Here is a 21373-nt window from a genome sequence, read left to right as displayed (position 1 = left end):
TTTATCTCCCTCCACCTTAATTCTAAAGCAACGTGAAACAGCTGAAACAACCTATGCAAGCAGCTCACATTGTCATTTTAGACTACACCTGGGAAAGGGAATGCTGTCTATTAATTCCCTTCTGCTATATAAACACCACCCTCCCTAGCCAAACTTCATCAATATACCTTCCCCACCCGCTTCCCTTCAAAAAATATTGCCAATGGAAGGCTGAGGAAACAATTTTGGTTTCACTCAGATTTAAAACTATGCTCTATCTATAATGATTTTAGATCTATAGATCTGAAGAGGTCTATAGCTTTTTCAGTCAACTCTTAAAACCTTAGTGGTAGTATGATAAAAGATACTTACCAAAGAAAACAGCAACTTCTGGTGTATATATATATAGCTATTTATTTAAAAATAAATATATTTTTTTAAAAAAATCACATTTAAGTAAAGATGCATTACTCTATCTATAAATTGCTGACAACTATTACCAATGGGTACACAAGACCTGTAATTCCATGTAGTAAATATTAGGAGGCATAACCATTAAGGCACCAGTTCAGGAAAGCAGTTTTATTCAACCAGAGAACTTAAGCACAAGCTTAAAATATCACTGTCCATCAGGAAACAGATTTTAAGTGTGTGCTGAGATGCTTTTCTGAATCAGGACAACATGGCAGAAAAGTTTATTTTAAAATTTCAATCCAAAGGGCAATTTTACAGATTGTGTGGAAGATTTTTCCACAGTTTGTTCTTTCCATAAAAAAAAATATTTCGAAGAGGCAAACTATCAGCTGCAGCAAATGAGAAATTAAACCTGCAGAAGAGATTTAAACAACCACATAACCCAATACAGACTGAGCTAACAGCATACAACTTTGATATGACCACCTAGGATAAGGACTATTAAAACTGAAAACCAGCGAGCCAACCCAACAACAAAAACCACCCCAACATTCAGTCTGAATCAAACTCTCTCAGTTTAAGTACTGCAGACTCTGAAACTGTGATACTGGCTTTAAAAATCTCAGCAGAGCTGAAGAGCCTAATTTCTGCTGATGCTTAGGCTACTTCCATATGGTGCAACAGAACTGCAAAAGACATTTTGCAAGCAAATGAGTAAGAGTTTTAAAATAAATGTGTCTTTCAGACTAACTAAGCTTAGGTCTATGAAATTTAATGCACTGCTCATTTTTATTATCCTTACTGTAACAACTGTATACACCAAGCTCTAATCATGTGATCACTGGTAATTATTTGGATTTGTTTCTTTTGGAGGTATAAATAAAAGGGCACAGACATTTAACTACACCAGCCTAAAAAAAAAATAATAAAATTGAACACAAATATGTACTTTCACCTTATATGACACTCCTTTATCACACCACCCACCCTGCCCTGGGAAATCCCACCTCAAATGCACAAGCAGACTAATACCAACAAATAGTTGGCCTGTCCATTAGTGAGGAGAGCTTGGGGTGGAAAGGAGCTTAGACCACAGTTGCTCTTTTTGAAGGTTACTTCTGTTTCCTACGAAGAAGTTGCCTGGGCAAAATCCTGAAGCCATGATGTTTAGGCACATACAACTTTCCAGGCACTATTAAAACACAAACAGTAAAATGAAAACATGGAAAGTGTCTTTTCCTCTTCAGTTGTAGTTTGAAAAATATATATATATGTGCATAACCATAAAAAACAGTAATAACCCAGGATAGTATACCTGTAAGTATACTCTACCATTAATGTTATTTTATATTATTTAGCACATTGAAGACTTCCCACCTTGCATAATATCAAATTTCAAGGAATAGAACACTAATCTCATGCATGGCACACTTTAAATAAACTCTAAGAGAAGCAACAAATCATTGTGCTAACCATGACTGTCCAAAAAGCTCACACATACAGCAGCAAATACTGAAGAGCCTCCTCTTGTTCTAAACTAATACATTCTGTACTACTTTTGTAGCAAGTTCCTTTAATGGCATCCGTTGCACATATCAAACAAATGGAATATATGGACAGAGGTACCAAAAAAGTACAAGAAAGATGGAAAATGGATCATTTACAATGCTACAAATGTAAAAGTTATCTGGAACTTTTTAATAAAGCATCAGACCTTTCCAAGTTTAATTTCACCCTTTAGGCAAGTACAGACATGACATACATTTAAAAATGGACATTCTTTTACCACTTTACACAAATCAAGGTACAGTGCAGGAACTCCCCCCACCCCACTCCAACGAAGAATATCAATTATATTATTGTTACATTAGATGAAGTTTTCGCCATTTCTTCAGGGGAGTGACTCTTTATTACTTCTTTGATGAACTGTTCAAGGGCAGTGAAATAACCCTGGCACTGCCAAGTGTCATTATGAGTTCCATCAGGAAATATCGCCAATCTCTTAGTCCGAGCTGGGGATAATTCATAAAGTTGCTTCATCATAACTGGTGGAATTAACTGGTCAGATAACCCAGAGATGAAAAGAGAAGGCATTCTGCACTGAGAGATTTTTCTGTAGGACAGAAATTTATTTTTGTAGCACCATAAAGGAAGATACCTCATTGGAAAGAAAGAAAACAAAGTGCTGGCCATGTATGGGATGCTAAGAAAGGTGTTCTCCACCACGATGGCAGAAATCCTATGGGAATTTTCAGAAGCTAAGTGAATAGCTACTGCTCCCCCCAAGGAACGGCCAAAAAGAAAAATTTTTGTTTTATCAAGATCAGATCGAGTCATCACATAGTCTAACACAGCCTCAGAATCTAAGTACAAACCTTCTTCACTTGCTTCTCCTTCACTTTTTCCATACCCTCTATAATCGACAAGAATTAAGTTTACTTTCAGGTTTACCAGCATTAACAAAGCATTTGGCAACCTGTGGCCGATGTTGCCTGCATTCCCATGAAAGTAAATGATGGTTGGAGAATATGCTGCATTGTCCCCTGTGTATCTCAGCAGAATAAGATTGAGAAGAACTCCATCTTTGGTTTTGATGAAGATATTTTCATGTGGTATACCAGTAGGCATAGGAACATAAAGGCGTGATGAAGAGGGCTGTTCAGGAAAGTAAAGCAGCACATCCTGGAATTTATATAATATACCCGCTATTGATACAAATATTAATATAAGTAGTATAATGCCTCCATACAAGTGAAAAGTTACTATCAAGGGTAGAAGACAAATGCGGCAGAGACTCCAAGACCAGGAAGCCAAAGCTAGTAGCCATCTTTTAACAAAGGTCCAAAGTATCCATGACTTTTCCATTGTAGAAGTCAGTGATCTTTTACTCCAAGCAAATCCTGAAAAAAACCCCAAACATACATGTATAAATATAGGAGAAAGAAAAAGGAAGCGATTTAAGCATTCATACTTGCAGAATATTAGTGGCAAGTCAATACATTAAAGCAAAAACATCAATCTTAGTGGTAAACTCCCTCTGATTTTTTGGAAACCATCCAACTCTGTAGAACAAGCAGAAAGGCAATCATAAGGAAAAGGCTTTAGAGCTCTTCAAAATCCCATTTACATTACTTCAGCAGGCAAGGTTCACCAGCAGCACTAGAAATTTTTTTATTGGGACCATATGCTTTCCCCCAGTCTTCACTACCAACCAACAGAACAACCACACAGAGTGTTATCACCAGTTTGTCAAAACTTCTCATGTACGTATTTCTAGAATCCAGAGAACACAAACAAAAATAGCCCTTACTTTTAAGTTACTCCTGATTAAGACCATGAGGAGCACTCAATAAGCCTATGCACTTCACTCTGCAGCCAGTGAAGGCTCACAATGCATACCAGATCTGCTGTATCTTGGCCGTCTTTCAGAATCTTTATCAACCACGATTACAGAGCATCACAAACAGGTCAGAAGAAGACTTCTCTAGAGTAAGATACCACAGTGCAGTTACACTCACGACAGCTGTTTTTCTATATTTGGATTGGTTCTTATTTATACTGATAGTTTTCCACTATCAGATTGGTAATCCTTATTAAATCTTCAGCTGAACGAAAGATTGCACCATCATAGAAGACCACTGAAAACAGTCAGCTAACTGCATTATCCTCTGATCAATGAAAATCACAACTGCTGAAAAGTCCAAACACGAAAACAGACTCATGACATACATGCAGCATAAGATGAGGAGAGTGATGTTACTGACAATGGGTTAAATCTTCTTTCACACCATAAGAAATAGTTATGTCTGACAGCACACACAAAATATCTCATTATTCACTGCTGGGTTCAAGTGTTGTATAGAAATAGGCAAAAACTGTCAAATCTACATGAGAACTACAGTAAACATTCAGTCAACGCCAAGTTGAATAACCATACCGCCTGGAAGTGACAACACAAGCTCACTTGTTTAAGAATACTCTAAATTATATAGCAGATGATAATTACGGTTTAGACATACTCAAAGTTATAACCTCCTAAAATGATGGAGTGCAGTAAGAAGCACCCAAGCATTCAGTTAAGTCACAGGACCCACACCAAACTAAGCTCTATGGCCTAATACTACCGGAGAGGGCTGTAACTGCAGCAACCATCTTTGTAGGATCGAGTGATAGAAGGTAACCTCTGCACTCTACAAATATGATAAGCCCCTAAGATGACCAGGAAAAGTTGCCATCTCCAATTATTTTATGCAACAATTAGATATTAATCAGAAATCTGTTAAACCTTGTCACATATTAACCAAAGGCAATACGAAAATAAGCTATTATATAGTGCATCTACTCCAAAATATGTATTTCACTAGTTTTACAAAGGAGTCTAAACAGCAGGTATCCCAATAGTGTTCTCTCGTATTATTTATGAGCTCATGTTCCATATCCACATTCAAGTAGGCACAAATATTGTCTACATGAAAATTTAATTATTTTAATCCATTTCTCTAGTAAAGAAGTCACAGTAATTAAGAGACAGATAAAGCAGGTACTTTAATTTGTAAGAGAACTTCCTAACGAAGCTGACAAACATTTCCTGCATTACATTTCCAGAGTGTAAGAACACTGGGTTTTACTGTGTTATTATGCCTCTTGTTATCTATGCTATTCAAAACTTTGCTGAGACTCCAGAAATGCTTTCTAAACAAGACATTCATAAGAGACCCATCATTAAAAACAATTACTAAAACCCAAAGTAGTAATAAAAATCTTAAGGTGATTAAGTTTTGCAGATGGCTATCCCATATACGCTAAGGATTACTATTTGAAGGCTGATACTTACAGCTGAATTCATAAGCCCCGTTAGTTTCACTTATGCACTGCTTTTATTTTTGTTTCAGTAGGGTAATATCAAAATGCTATATGATGAGATACTTCTGCTGCATGATTACTTCTAATATACACACAGGTACATAAAACCCCTTTGCTACTGGAGTGGCAGGCTCAATGCATCCTACAACTAGAACTCAACATATGGTAGTTAGCAGGAATGGTAAACTACACAGCCACAAACGTTTCATACTCACCTACATATATGAGTAAAGCTGACTACTCGGCACTAATGAACAACTACATAACTATTAATGTTTTCTTCACAGCTACATGAAACTTCACTAGTTCTGTCCATCTCCAGGCTGGAATCAGACCATGTCTCTTACTTGCATCTTACTGCAAGATTTGTTAGCTAGAGAACGAACATATGAGTTTCTCCTATGTTCTTCCCCACTTGCTTCCAATACTAACTGAAAAATCACTAGAAAGAAAAATAACGGTTTCTCAAACACACAGGCCTAGAAGAAACTCTAAACCAAGTCAGTACCAGCTCATCCTCAATAAAGCTACAAACCATGCTTTCTGTGGAGCCCAAAGTAGCAGGCCTTCCAAACATTATCTTGTTTGATGCGAACAATGGAAACCGATATAAACAGAACCAAATTCCCATGTAAAGGTTATAAATAAAAAGGGTAAGTTAATACAGTAATTTTCAGTAAACGATAAAGTGCCCCTCAACACTTTTTAAAGGGTATGAGATTTGAGACTGCTCAACATACTGCAAGACTAAACACACACACACAAAAAAATCTCTTATTGGTATTCATTTCCCATTACTGTTCTGCTGGAACCTTAAAAACCTTTCAAACACTTTACAATATAACGTGATGATGCAAAACCCCTATGTTGAATTACGAAGAGCATGCATTGAAATCCTCCTGTATCTTTAATTTTTGTGATTAATAGGGTGTGAGAATAATCAGGGAAAGGGGGAGAGGATAGGGAAGGAACAGGAGAACAACATATTTAAGACTTTGATGTCTGAGCTGGTCAACCTGAGAAACAGACTGGACCCACCACCTGGAAAAACTTGTTTCTCTTTCTAGACAAGACTACAAGAATCACTTGCAGACTTGCTCCGTAACTGCTTGATGTTCCAGTTAAGGCAACAAGTGTGAACCTCTTTACATCTTCTAAAAGACAGTATTTTAATTAATTTGTCATATGACTAGTTACTACTACTTTTTTAAATGGTTGACTGTTCAACAGTATTATCTGTTATATTGCCTTCTACTGTCAGAAGTATCACAGCTCTACAGAGAGATGGCATGAAGCATCACCCATATATTAGATGGGGACAACTGGAACCAAGGGAACTCAGCAAGCTGGCCAGTGCCAGGCTAGTGGAAATTCTGTTTCAGCCAGGGAAATAAGGTTTCTCTACAAATTTCCTTTTCAAAACTCCTAGATAACACATTAACCCAGGGGTCCTGAAACTACGGCCCACCGGCCAGATACGGCCCCCAAGGGTCCTCAATCTGGCCCCCAGTATTTACAGAAACCCCTCACCCACCCACCCCTGCTGGGGGGGGGGCGGGGAACCAAGCAGCCGCAGATGACTGCCTGCCACTGCATCCGCTCACCGGCCCCCTGGTTAAGAAGTTTGAGGAGCCCTGCATTAACCCCTTGAAAATCATCCTTGCTTTACTAAAAACCCCCTTTTTTTGAAAGAACATTATATTGCAGCACTATATTTCAAACAGTCATCATAACTTCGCCAATGACAAAGTATTCCTATAACAAGAAGTGACAATCCATTTTACAGCATAAACATAACGGTATTTATAACCGCTGATTATTGAAACTAAGTTAGAGGGTTTGAAAACAAGCATAAGGGATATTTTGGGGTTTTGGTTTGTTGGTTTTTTAACTTGTCATGAAAGCCAATGTCCGTGACAAATACACAAGTCATTAAGAGCAGAAGCATATAGTTTTATCTTGTAGATGTTTTCCTAAGTAACTTACATTAATGGAAACTCCTACATAAGCTGTTCTTGTTCTTAGCTACTCTTAGTACTAGAAAATGTTTTCTAATACTTAACAGGAAGGGAGACTTAGTAAATTAAATTCTTCACTTCTACGTCAATGCTTATTAACTTTCAAATATGTAACCTACCTTCAATTTCTCCAGACTATATAAACTCAGTTCCTCTGTATTCTCCTTACAGATGATGTTTTCTTAGTCACATATATGATCAGAGGTTTTTCCTCTAGCATCTACCTGCTTCACATTTCCTCCTGTCCCTCTGATAAATGCTGTATTATTAAGGTTAGCCTTTGTGAATGCTGGTGGTTCTCACAAGTGCCTTGTTGATGATGCTTGTGAACATTAGAAATAAGTAGAAGACAACGTTGAAATACAAAGTTCTGTTGTGGAAACCATTAACACAGAACAACAATGCATCCCAATTCAACAGTAAGACCTAACAAAAGTCAGGTTTAGACAGACTGCTGCTGTACCCTTGGCTTAAAGGCCATTAAAGACCAGTTCAGTTTACACAGCCACAGCACTGTACTGCCTCTCAAAACAGAAATTTAATTAGGAAGTGATGAGTTTTACTTTTACGCCACAGGGATATACACATGTGTAGATCTGTCCACACGTATCTGTATCTATACATTTTACATCTCCCACTGCTGAATCCACAGTGCAGGAATTATTGCAGAGCTCTATGTTTTATCAGGTGAGTGACAAATCTCACAATAAAGTAGCTACTGAAAAACGTAAATCACTCATAACAACAAAAATGCTGAGGGAAAAAGCTGAAGTCTTTATGATCAAGACATATAATAATATTTTGCTGTGCCCTAATGCTATTCTTAAACAGTTCACATCACTATCAACTGAAGATCATAAACCACGCAACTGCATACTTAAAGTAGTTGGGAACAATTTTTCATTCATTTTTAATGGCAGTTGAAATTACTCTTTTACTCGCCACAAATTCTGTCTTATTTTTTTGTCTTTGTCAAAATTTTTAATATTAAAAAGTGCTATTTTAATATACTAATACATTATAAAACATTTACCTTTGGATGTGATGATTTCCCAGGCTTCATCTCTGCCTGAAAGACAATTCCATTTATGAACTTTGAGTAAAACTGCTTTTGAATTACACACATAATTACTGTTTGTCTTCAGCTACCTACAAGAAAATTAAGAAGTGCTAACTGCCAACACCCTTGGAAATTACATCTACTTTACTGATGAAACCGTGCATACCAAGTTTGTGCTCCTCCTATCAAGCTCAGCTTGTTTGAAACATCTGTTAAACTTGAGAACAACATCTTCTAGTGAAGTTCAAGAATCACATCAAAGTGTCCTGGACTATACATAAAATACACGGTATAAAACATACACAGCACAAAGTTATGAGAGATTTACATTGCCTCCTTAAAGTTAACTTTTAGTGTATGAGCAGCCTTGAAGTTAGTGCCAAGAAACAGCTGCTTTCTCATTAGAAGAGCTTTGAAACACAAGAGTTAGTTTTAACACTTGCTGCTGTCCTTTGGATTTCACATTTTCAAACGAACAGAGGTATTTCTTAGGAACACAGAGAAACACGTTTCTTATTAAGACAGTTTCTTTCTTCTGCACTTCCTTCCCATAAACTCTACTGCCTTCAGACACAGACAAGGTTAACAGAAGCTTTACATTTACTCATATTTATTCAGAAGACTTCTGTAAGTATAAATATTAAGTCCTCAACTGTAAAAAAAGTAGTTTCAGACGGGGAACTAATCTGGAAGAAAGCCTTCAAGCTTAGGAAAGGCAGGAAAACACACACTTCCTCAGCACTAAAATCTTGCAGAGACTCTCATTAAAAATAAAATAAAACAGCAAAGTAGCTACTCCTAACCAAGGAAAAAGCAGGCTAAGAACAACTCAAGTGTCACACATTTAAGGGCTCTGGCTCAGCTGTCCTACTTATTTCAATCAGCAAACTTCCACAGTTCTCTGAATCAAGTAGTACATACTTGTAATTTAAAGTACTCTCCCCCTAACTTTGTACACTTCCTCTCCCAAATGAACAATCTTAATGAACCTTACAAGCACATCTCGAATTATGACAGTACTTTGCCAGAAAACCAAAACAACAACAAACCAAGAACGGTTATCACTTTAGAGCCTTAGCTTTCTAGCAAGCGTGGCCTCCTAAAACATACTAATTTCCAAGCACGTTAAATTTTTACGTAAAAAGAAACATCCCGCTCAGCTTTTTCGATATATTCACTTGTGACATTAAGCAACATTAAAGTTCACATCCACCCCATCTTCTACGAGCATCCTAGTTTGCAGAACTTGTTTCGCATGGCGGCGGAGACAAACGAAACACCAGCGCAAGGTCTTGCTGGAAGGTGCAAAAGCTCTGCCGGGGCTTGGCAGGAAAGCACCTCAAGGAACTTTTGACGGCGCTGCCAATGCAGCGGTTCCTCGGGAGACGTGCCGGCAGGCCAGCACAGCAGCCGCCCCCCACCCGCGGCCACTCCTGCGCAGGGACGAGCCGCACTTAGGCACGGCGAGATCCCAAACACCGCAGCTAACCCACGCCTGCCGTCCGCCCCGCTCCGCTCCCGCCCCCGCCCGCCACGTCGCGGCCTTCCAGGGCCCGGGCCGGGCCGGCCCAGCAACCCCCTCGACCCCAGCACCCCACCGCGGGCCGGCGCCTGCCCGAAGCGGGGCGAGACGAGACCCACCCGCCGCATCCTCCCGCGGGGCTGGGGCCGCCGCCGGCAGCGCCTCAGGCCAGCGCACACCCCGACGCGCAACTTCAACCACCGCTCCTTCCGAGGCAGGAAGTCACGCCGGAGCGGCTTCCGCTTCCGGGTCAGGGCCGCCCGCCCTCCTCTTGCCTCCGCGCCTTCCCCCGACCCCGGCTCCGCCAGCGCTTCCCCGCCGCCGCCGCAACTGCGCAGGCGCGGCCGCCGCCGCCGCGATAGCCGGGGCCTCCCCGCGCGGACGGAACCACCGTCCCCGCGGGGGAGCGGGGCCGCGCGTCACCGGGGCGCTTTTCCCCTTCCGGGGCGGAGGGCGGCCGGTGTCACCCCGGCCCCGCAGGCACCTTCGCTTCCTCGTAAGTCTCCTTTAGGGGTGCCCGTGCCCCCGCCGTCCCACCGGTCTCCCCCCCGTCTTCCCGTTTGTCCGCTCCAGGGAGGGGGCGACGGCCGCGGAGCGGAAGATGCCCGCCGGTGCTGTCTGTTGCACCCCGCCCCGTGTCCATGGCAATGCCGTAGCGGTGCGGGGGGGCGGCACCGGGAACGCCCGGCCGCTCTGCCCTCACCGGGAGCGGCGCCGGCCTCGTAGAGCCCCGCTCCCTCCGCGCTGCCCGTGGCGGGCCCCTCGGCAGCCGGGGTGCGGCGGGAGCCGGCGGGGGGGTGTCGGGGAGGGGCCGCGCTCCGAGCGGTGGAACTGTCACCCTCCGAGCGGTGGAACTGTCACCCTCCGAGCGGTGGAACTGTCACCCTCCGAGCGGTGGCGGAGGGGCGCGCGGTGCCGGCTCCCGACCCCGAGCTGCCTGTGCTGCGGCCGGGCGGCGGAGCCTCACCCTTAACTGCGGGGAGTGGGACCAGCTGGCGGCCCCTAAGTAACGGTGACAGTTAAATCCTAATTAGAAAACAGAAAATCAATAAATCCTAATTAGAGATTTTTTTGTTTTGAGGTGGATTAGCATGCTGGCGGTTTCTTCCTCCACAACTGTGTACTTTTTTTGTTCTTAGTGAAAAACGCACTCATGGCTTCCGCACCTGCTTCGCAGCCCTCTCCTAAAAAAACGGTGGCTTCTCGAGTGCCTTTTGCGGATTTGTGTTCTACTCTAGAGCGAATACAGCAGTGTAAATCTCGCCCGGAGAAAACAAAATATTTCAAGGATTTCCTGGATTCCTGGAGAAAATTCCATGATGCTCTTCACCAAAATGAGAAAGATGTCACAGATTCTTTTTACCCAGCAATGCGACTTATTCTTCCACACTTGGAAAGAGAAAGGATGGCATACGGGATTAAAGAAACTATGCTTGCGAAGCTGTATATTGAACTGCTTAATTTACCAAAAGACGGAAAAGATGCTGCAAAGCTTTTAAATTACAGAGCACCTGCTGGCTCACGTGTAGATGCTGGAGATTTTGCAATGATTGCGTACTTCGTATTAAAACCTAGGAGCCCAAAACAAGGCAGACTGACAATAGAACAAGTCAATGAACACTTAGACACAATAGCTAACAATAATGCTGCTAAAAACAAGGGTCTGTTAAAGAAAAGTCTTCTTCAGTTAATTACCCAGAGCACAGCACTGGAACAAAAATGGCTCATCCGGATGATTATAAAGGATCTAAAGCTTGGTGTTAGTCAGCAAACTATATTTTCCATTTTTCATCCTGATGCTGCTGAATTACACAATGTCACAACTGATTTGGAAAAAGTTTGCAGACAACTGCATGATCCCTCTGTCTCACTTAGTGATGTTTCTATCACGTTGTTTTCTGCCTTTAAACCAATGCTTGCTGCGATTGCTGATGTCCAGCAAATTGAGAAACAAATGAATAACCAGCTGTTCTACATAGAAACTAAGCTGGATGGTGAACGTATGCAGATGCACAAAGATGGAGATGTGTATAAATATTTTTCCCGAAATGGGTTTGACTATACTCAGCAGTTTGGCGCCTCCCCCCTTGATGGTTCATTAACGCCGTTTATTCATAAGATATTTAAGAGCAATATACAGAATTGCATTCTCGATGGTGAAATGATGGCTTACAATCCTGAGACACAAACCTTTATGCAAAAAGGGAACAGGTTTGACATAAAAAGAATGATGGAGGACTCTGATCTGCAGACCTGCTTCTGTGTGTTTGATGTATTGATGGTTAATGATGAGAAGTTGGGGCATGAAGTACTAAGCAAAAGATATGAAATCTTAAGTAGCGTATTTACCCCAGTAACGGGCAGGATACATGTTGTACATAAAAAAAGTGCCAGAACAAGAAAAGAAGTAATTGATGCTTTAAATGAAGCAATAGATAACAGAGAGGAAGGGATTATGGTGAAAGATCCCATGTCCACCTACAAGCCTGACAAACGTGGGGAAGGCTGGTTAAAAATCAAGCCGGAATATGTCAATGGGTTGATGGATGAACTAGACCTTTTAATTGTTGGTGGTTACTGGGGGACGGGCGCACGTGGTGGAATGATGTCTCATTTTCTGTGCGCTATTGCAGAAACACCCCCTCCAAATGAAAAACCTTCCATTTTCCACTCTATTTGTCGTGTTGGCTCTGGCTATACTATGAAGGAATTGCATGATCTGGGTTTGAAACTGGCTAAACACTGGAAGCCCTACCATAGGAGGGATCCTCCCTGTAACATTTTGTGTGGAACTGAAAAACCTGAAATGTACATTGAACCTTGCAACTCTGTCATAGTTCAGATCAAGGCAGCCGAGATTGTTACCAGTGATATGTACAAAACTGAGTGCACTTTGAGATTCCCCCGGATTGAGAAGATAAGAGAGGACAAAGAATGGTACGAGTGCATGACTTCAGACATGTTAGAAGACCTCAGACGCAAAGCAGAAGGGAAGCTGGCATCTAAGCACCTTCATATAGATGATTATAGTAAGCCACAAGAGAAAAAAAGGAAAACTGTATCAAAGGTGAGGAAGATAATTGGAATAGCCGAGCAATTTAAAGCTCCTGATCTTTCTAGTGTAAACAAGGTTTCAAGTGTATTTGAAGATATTGAGTTTTGTGTTATGACAGGAACGGGAAAATACTCAAAGTCTGAACTGGAAAGCAGAATAGCCGAATGTGGTGGCAGTGTGGTACAGAACCCAGGGCTGGATACTTACTGTGTCATTGTAGGAACTGAGAATGTCAGAGTGAAAAATATCATTGCTTCCAACAAATACGATGTGGTGAGGGCAGAGTGGATCCTTCAGTGTTTACAACACAAAATGCTGGTGCCTTGGCAGCCAGCCTTTATGATTCACATGTCTCCTGACACAAAAGAAGATTTTGCTCGCGAGTATGATTGTTACGGAGACAGCTACACAGCAGACACAGATGTTGCACAACTGAAGGAAGTGTTCTCAAGAATGAAAGACAATAAGATGATGCTTTTGGAGAAGATTGCAGAGTTAGAAGAACGTTATTCATGGAACAGCTGTCAGCTCAGTATATTCAGAGGAAACACTATTTATGTGGACTTTTATGCTGTTGTTAATGAGCCCAGAACAAAAATCCATGGAACAACACTATCAATTAGAGCTTTGGAGCTCCGTTTTTATGGTGCAAAAGTAGTTCCTCACCTTGAAGAGGGTGTCTCGCATATTGTTATAGGAGAAGATCATTCCCGGGTAGAAGAGATGAAAGCACTCAGGAGAACATTTGGGAAAAAATTTAAAATTGTATCTGAGCTGTGGGTAATACAGTCAGTGGAGGAGGGAGTTCCAAAGAATGAAAACCAGTACTTGATTTAAAGTAGGTTTTTAAGCTTGGAGCAAAAGCGTTCTTGTTGGCATGACTGGATTTGGATATTATGAGGTTGCCTTAAATTTTTGTGTGTGTTTTCATGTCTGTTTAAAGCTGTCTCTGGCTGAAGAAAAACGCTATTGTGGAAATTAGAGGAAGGCTTTCAATTACAGTATTGCGGAAGCAAGAGCATGCTAAGCTATGTTGGAGGAGAAAAAACCCACAAATTAATAATGTAAGCCTTTTACTTCACAAACTCGTCTCAGGAGAGAGCTAATATTTTACATAAGAGAATTCCTAGCTATTAATAGTGCTTGCCTCCATTTTCAAAATGGAGGCGGTAATTTATTATTTTATGGAGATTCTACATTTAAGATATTGTTTATTTATCAATTTACAATCACATTCATGTTTTTATGGAATTGTTGTGTGTATATTCCATATGCTATAGAATTCAGTAATTTATAAACCTTGTACTGTTTTAATTTATTTACATTGTTTTTAGCATTGAGCCTCACACAGCCTCAGTAGCACTTTGGTTTTAGGATATTGCATTGATCCCATGGTTTTTTTTTATGTAAATAACTATTGTGAAATAGAACCTGAAGTTCTGATTGAGGTGCTAATGAATTAATAATGAGCTATATATATATATATGTAAAGTATTAATCACTTAAAAACTTAACAATCTCCTGTGCTCATTGCAGTTAAACTCTGAAGTGCTACAGGGCTAGGTTTTTACTCTTAACTATCAGTTTATCTTTCAAAATATATTTCATAAGCTATTTGAGCAATGCAGTATTAATTTCCAAATATCCACTTCAACGTATATTTTTTTCAATTACTAAATAAAATCTGTTTTTAAAGTCTGCCGGGTGTTTTTTTTAATGAGGGAGAACTGTTGAAAGCACAAAACTTAGTTCCTGATTTTTACTCTGTTAAATAATTTATGCATTAACCTTGAGGGAAGGAAGGTTGAGGCCTTTGTTGTTATGTCAATACTGGTTTCAAATAGAACTGCTGTTGGGCTGATCACACAGAAATAGGGTTTGGCTGACCTGTTTCTTCGATCATTTTTCTGGTTCTGTTCATATAAAAAAATTACTGTAAAAAGAACTGGAAAATGTTACATGAAAGGCTAATTGGAAAGAAGTTTATTCATATTTTTTATAGTTAGTGTAAACATTACATTAGAAACTCCCTTATTATTTGAAATATACTAAGTAGGTAAAATGTAATAACCAGTTTTCTTAAGCCACCATATACATTGTTAAAATGCAGAATACTTTTTACGTATATAGAATAGTATATAGTGAGAGAAACTGCATTATTTTTTCTCCAATAATTCAAATAGAAATGTATAGAAAGATATATGTGAAATATAATACTTCAGTTTTAACTTATTGGGCTGCTTCTCTGTAATGTCATATATATTATGATTTATAAATAGAAAATGAGAAGAGAGTTTGTCTTCATACATACACAGATTTCTCTTAAATGGGTTTTAGTAAAGTATATATTTTAGGTGATCCTGGTTAGAAAGGTTATGGAAACAAAGGCAAATTTGAATATGAAAGATGAATTAGGGCTAACTCTTGAGACATTGTCAAATATCTCACTTTGAGATCTAAATGTTCTTTACAGAGTATTTTTAAAATACTGCTTCCACATCTTTTTGTTCTCTCAAAACTATGCAAAGCTGAGGAATTAGAACTAGTAACTTATCAGCAAAATTGTTACTCCTTTACTGACTCCTCTGGACACAGTGTACTGAAGGTTTATTTTTTATATTTATTTAAACTGAAGATTTACCTTTTCATAAATTAAAAAAAAAAAGAAACCCCACCTTGCAGATGCAGTATACTGTTTTAGCTTGTTTGACTTTGTATTTTGCCTCAGTTCTAATTAGAACCAGAAATTAATTAACTATTATGCACAATGATTAGCAATCATGCGTATATGTATGTGGCATGATAATTAACATACTGGATCATCTCAAGCAATTTAGGTGATGTGTATTTCTTCTTTTGGTTATTGTTTCACAAATTTACACTTACTTTAAAATGCTGAATAAGAAGTGCTGTAAACTTCATATGTCAGTGTAAAAAGAGAATCATGCTGCTACACTAAAAACAGAGGCATTACAGGTGAGGTTTTCTTTTGAGATGTTTCTTTTACGTGGTGACTTAGGTGGATCCATGGATCCTCTAAGCAAAGACATTCTCATAGAAGAACAGTAGTGGCAGAAAATAGAAGTAGGGAAGAAGTTTGTGGAAATTCTAATTTGTTCTGAAGGAAAAAATTAAGGCTGGAAATCATTCAAAAAGTAAGAATATGTTGTCCAGACACAAAAGTTTTTCTTAAAAAGTCAAATTAATTTGGGAGGTACGCAGAGCATTTCAGGCATGATGTCTAAGGATGAATATAAGGCAAGATTTGTAGATAGCAGTGAGAGCTGATGTGGATCAACAGTGTCTGTGTATGAAAAATTGCCTTTTTTTGTTTGGTGCAATAAAAGAGTTTTGACATCTAAAACTAGCCTTTATAATTAGATAGTCATCATCCATTAAAAAGTGTTCAAGAAAGAGGGAAGACTGGAATCAAAATGCTGAAACATTAACCTGATGTTGGAACTTCCAGAGAGTCTCCTCTGACTACCAAACATCAGCCTATTGTATTTTTTACTGTAATAAATGCCTCCATTTTCTTAATTCTGTTTAGATCTTTGAAAATAAGGGTTTTGTAGGTGAACATTTCTTAGCTTATTTACATTTTGTATAAAGCTGATTTTTATTTTTTAATATGCACTGGGCTTGAGAATGAACCTTCCAATTTCCATTGTAATATAAAGTTTGAAGTTTATTTTAAGATTATGCTCCTGAAGAAATGGAGAAAGAAAGAAGAGAGGAAGGGACTGTAGACCTTGCAGTTTGGGAGAAGTAGAGAAAAGATTGGTATTGTTACTATTCACTGGCTTTTAACTGGTACTTTTCAAGAACACTGCCAGTGATAGAGAAGAGTGCAACTTTCAGGGCCTGCTGTAGCAGAAAATCTGGTAGGTACCCATCCTGTCTGCAACGTGTTGGTGAATGATGGTCTGGTTTCTTTACTAGTTACAAAGGCAGTTCTGCACAGGCAATAAACTCTGTGGTCCCTGGGAGAAGGTTCCACTTTGTTTATGGAATAATTCAATAAAATAGGTTCACATAAACTTTTTTCTTCTCTGAAAGGCATACATCCAAACTGATACAGTGCAATTTTGGAATTGCACAAAGCTTGCACAAAGTATGACAAATCTCACCAGGGAGCAATACTTACTTTTATTTCTTCATATGCTTTCTTTGACTTGTCAGTGGAAACAGTGTGTGTTGGCCATACAGAGCTGGTGAAATCTCAGATGTCCTCCTATATTAGAATATACAGCTCAGTTTCATATTTAATGATGTAAAATGAAAGACTGTGGCTTTCTAGTATTGTAGACATTTATGCCAGGCATAAAGCAAGTGCCAAGTACTGTTATGCTCTTTTATACTTTTTTCATACGTAGATGGATGAAAATATATCTGTTGCAAGGCAGTGTATGGCTCCTACCTCATACATGTTTCCTCTGCTATTGTTACATAGGAATGTAAGAAGCCATAGTTGTGATGATGAAGAGACAGGTGAAACATTCTACAAGGAACTGGGAAAAGTCTCAGGATTGCTAGACCTTGTTCTCATAGGGGACTTCAACCTACTGGATGTCTGCTGGAAATACACAGCAGACAGGAAAGGAGTCTAGGAGGTTCCAGGAGTGGGTGGAAGATAACCTCCTGACACAGCTGGTTAGTGAGTGGGCTGGCAAGGGGAGATGCCCCACTGGACCTGCTGTTTACAAACAGGGAAGGACTGGTGGGTGATGTGGTAGTCAAAGGATAGCGATCATGAGATGCTAGAGTTTTCAATTCTCAGAAGACTAAGGAGGGGGATCACCAGAACCACTACCTTGGGCTTCTTGGAGGGCCAGCTTTGGCCTATTTAAAAGCCTGGTTGATAGAGTCCCTTGGCAAGATAGTTCTGAAGGGCCAAGGGGTCCAGGAAGGCTGGACATTCTTCAGGAAGGTAGTCTTACAAAGGAGCAGGTTGTCCCTGTATGCCAAAAGATGAGCCAGTGGGGGAGAGGACTGGCCTGGCTGAGCAGGGAGATTGGCCGGAACTCAGGGAAAAAGGAGAGTTTACCACCTTTGGAAGAAGGGGCAGGCAACTCTGGAGGACTATAAGGATGTCATGAGGTTATGCAGGGTGAAGATTAGAGAGGTGAAAGCTCAGCTAGAACCCAGGCTGTCCACTCATAAAAAATAAAAAATGTTTTTACAGATATATTAGAAACAGTAGGAGGGCCAAGGATAATCTTCATCTTTTATTGGTTGTGGTGAGGAACATTGCCACAAAGGATGAGGAAAAGGCTGAGGTACTTAATGCCTTCTTTGCGTCAGCTTTTAATAGCAAGAACAATTTCCCTCTGGGTACTCTGTCCCCTGAGTTGGAAGACAGGGATGAGGAGGAGTAGAATAAAGACTCCACAGTCCAGGAGGAAACAGTCAGTGACCAGCTGCACCACTTATATATGCACAAGTCTGTGGGGCTGGATGGGATCCACCCAAGGGTGCTGAGGGAGCTGGTGGAAGAATTCAGCAAGCTGCTGTCCATCATTTGTCCTAGCTAATGGGAGGTCCCAGAAACCTGGAGGTTATTCAATGTGACGCCCATCTACAAGAAGGGCAGGAAGGAGGATCTGGGGAAATACAGACCTGTCAGCCTGACCTTGGTGCCAGGAAAGGTTATGGAGCAGATCATACTGAGTGCCATCATGTGGCACGTGCAGGACAATCAGGGGATCAGGCCCAGCGAGTGTCAGGTTATGAAAGGCAGGTCCTGCTTGACGAACCTGATCCCCTTCTATGACAAGGTGACCTATGTAGTGGACGAGGGAAAGGCTGTGGATGTTGTCTACCTGGACCTTAGTAAAACCTTTGAGACTGTCTTCCACAGCACTCTCCTGGAGGAACTCATGGCTTGGATGGGTGTACTTTATGCTGGGTAAAAATCTGGCTGGATGGCTGAACCCAGAGAGTGGTGGTGAGTAGAGTTACATCCAGCTGGCACCTGGTCACCGGTGGTGTTCCCCAGGGCTCAGTATTGGGGCCAGTGCTGTTTAATAACTTTATCGACAATCTGGATGAGGGGATCGCATGCACCCTCAGCAAGTTTGCAGATGACACCAAGCTTGGGGGAGTGTTGATGCTGGAGGGCAGGAGGGCTCTGCAGAGGAATCTGGACAGCCTGGATGGGCTGAGGCCAGCTGTATGAGGTTCAACAAGGCTCAGTGCTGGGTCCTGCACATGGGCCACAGCAACCCCACGCAGTGCTGCAGGCTGGGGGAAGAGTGGCTGGAAAGCTGCCTGGTGGGAAAGGAACATGGGGTTCTGGTCCACAGCCAGCTGAACATGAGGCAGTAGTGTGCTCAGGTGGCCAAGAAGACTAACAGCATCCTGGCCTGTATCAGAAACAGTGTGGCCAGCAGGACAAGGGAAGTGATTGTCCCTCTGCACTTGGTGCTGGCGAGACTGCAACTTGAATACTGTGTCCAGTTTTGGGCCACTCACTTCAGGAGGGACATTGAGGTGCTGGAGCATGTCCAGAGAAGGGCAATGAAGCTGGTGAAGGGTCTGGAGTGCAAGTCTTAGGAGTACCGGCTGAGAGAATTGGGGTTCTTTAGCCTGGAGAAGAGGAGACTCAGGGGGACCTTATTACTCTCTACAACTACCTGAAAGGAAGCTGTAGGCAGGTGGGGGTCAGTCTCTTCTCCCAAGTAACAAGCAATAGGACAAGAAGAAATGGCCTCAGGTTGCACCAGGGGAGGCTTAGATTGGATATTTGGAACAATGTCTTCACTGAAAGGGTGGTCAAGCATTGGAACAGACTGTGCAGGGAGGTGGAGGAATCACCATCCCTGGAGGTGTTTAAAAAATGTGTAGATGCAGTGCTTAGGGACGTGGTTTAGTGGTGGACTTGGCGGTCCTGAGTTAATGGTTGGACTTGATGATCTTAAAGGTCTTTTCCAATCTAAATGATTCTATGATTCTGTAAGTAGTTGACATTCAGAAGGCATTGGAATATGATATTGTCAAGGTCTGATTATTCCTAGGATAATTTACTGAACTCTTCTAATTCCACTTGGAATGTGCCTGCCTTGTTAAGCAAGCCACTAGTACATGAATAAGCTGAAACCTAAACATATGAAGAAAAATTATTCACTGGGCTGGGGAGAGGTAGGGTTGCTTTCTAGAAAATGGGTAGTTTGTTCACCAATGGCAGAGTAAGAAAGCCTTGACTAGTAGTTAGGTGTTTGCACGTCAGCACAACTTTAATCAGCCGTCTTTTATTTCACGTTTCCTCTGCTTGTGCCTGTACACTGAAAAGAACTAATTGACATTCTTGCTATTTTAAGTGGCTTAAAAAGTTCCGACCCTTGCATCTTCAGACAGGATTTAAAATACAGTGCCTTGCAAAATATCATACTAACTGTTTAATTATCCTTTGAAGACCTGAAAGCTAATAACACTGAAAGTAACTGCATATACAATAGATTGCAACCTGCTGACTGTATGTTGGAAGACTTATTATGCTAACAATTTCACATTTAAAGTGTTGTAGGCAGTAACACTGGGGAAGCTCAATTGCGTAGATGAAAAAAGCTCCCCTCTCTTTTTGCTAGAACTGAGCTGTAGTATTATGGTAGCTTTGGGTCTCTTTAAGTGACTACTTTATTGTAAGTGTAGTGAATATCAGAACCACATTCCTTCAATTCCTTCTTGCTTTTAGGAAGATAAATTGCTGGAGAAAGAAGAGTCGAGAAGCTGTGGTGAGTCAACATGAGACACTACCTATTTTCATGTACAGTGGTCTTTATACATACTGCATGAAATGATCACTAACTAGCTAAATGAATACTTTAATTAGAAGGCTATAAATAGCTTTTTGCATAAAATATGATGAAAAATTATTCTAATTTAAAGTTATTGAAAACTACCCCCCTTAGTTAATAAGTTTATAGTTTCTTTGTTTTGAAGAACAAGAATTATTCACATATTTAACATGTCTAGATAAATTATATCATCAATTTATTTTGATATGTGGCATACACCAACAATGGTGACTTCCATTTCAGCCACACACAAGTAGGATTTCTAGCGTACGAGAACGTCATAGATGGGAAAGAGCTCTCAGAGCCCTCAATGCACCCACCTCCTCCTGGGGTATGACTGTCTGTGCTCAAGGCCAACTCTTTGGTGGTGTAGCTGTGTTACCTTGCTCGGACAATTGTGAAAATTGCTGTGTGCAAAAAGATTTGGACAAGCCTTGGTAGGCACCACCTTCAATGCAAGTTTGCATTTGGAAACTTAATGCGGAACTTAAATTTGGAACAAACTTGGAAGTTGCATTTAAGTTCAGGCCCCTGGTCTTAGTCCTCACCATAGCTATCTTGCAGCTGTGCTTGGCCACTTACCTAGCTGATCCCAATCCTCACCAGCTGATGACTTCATGGCTTGACATTGGACCTACTTCATCACTATGGGCTTACGTAGCTGTC

At 40.8% G+C, this 21373-nt stretch overlaps 2 protein-coding genes across 4 annotated transcripts; one reads left to right on the top strand and one right to left on the bottom strand.

Moving 5' to 3' along the window:
* Positions 1 to 2070: 2070 nt before the first annotated feature.
* Positions 2071 to 10110, bottom strand: ABHD13 (abhydrolase domain containing 13). Of its 3 annotated transcripts, XM_056327956.1 has the most exons (3): positions 9976 to 10110; positions 8308 to 8343; positions 2071 to 3293 (listed from the first exon to the last, which is right to left on the bottom strand). In XM_056327956.1, the coding sequence occupies exon 3, from the start codon at positions 3256 to 3258 to the stop codon at positions 2245 to 2247; it is 1014 nt and encodes a 337-aa protein (XP_056183931.1). In that variant the 5' UTR covers positions 3259 to 3293; positions 8308 to 8343; positions 9976 to 10110; the 3' UTR covers positions 2071 to 2244. The 3 variants fall into 3 exon arrangements, with proteins under 3 accessions (XP_056183931.1, XP_056183932.1, XP_056183933.1); XM_056327957.1 differs by lacking the exon at positions 8308 to 8343 and having other exon boundaries at positions 9976 to 10107; XM_056327958.1 differs by lacking the exon at positions 9976 to 10110 and having other exon boundaries at positions 8308 to 8362.
* Positions 10111 to 10203: 93 nt separating this feature from the next.
* LIG4 (DNA ligase 4) lies at positions 10204 to 14609 on the top strand. Its single transcript, XM_056327955.1, has 2 exons — positions 10204 to 10352; positions 10996 to 14609. Exon 2 carries the CDS (start codon positions 11010 to 11012, stop codon positions 13746 to 13748), a length of 2739 nt encoding a protein of 912 aa, XP_056183930.1. The 5' UTR covers positions 10204 to 10352; positions 10996 to 11009; the 3' UTR covers positions 13749 to 14609.
* The last annotated feature ends 6764 nt before the right edge of the window (positions 14610 to 21373 follow it).

This window comes from Falco biarmicus, chromosome 2, assembly GCF_023638135.1.
Source record: "Falco biarmicus isolate bFalBia1 chromosome 2, bFalBia1.pri, whole genome shotgun sequence".
NCBI classification, from domain to species: Eukaryota; Metazoa; Chordata; class Aves; order Falconiformes; family Falconidae; genus Falco; species Falco biarmicus.
The sequence above is the reverse complement of the archived record's forward strand: the minus strand, read 5'-3'. Positions and strand labels throughout refer to the sequence as shown.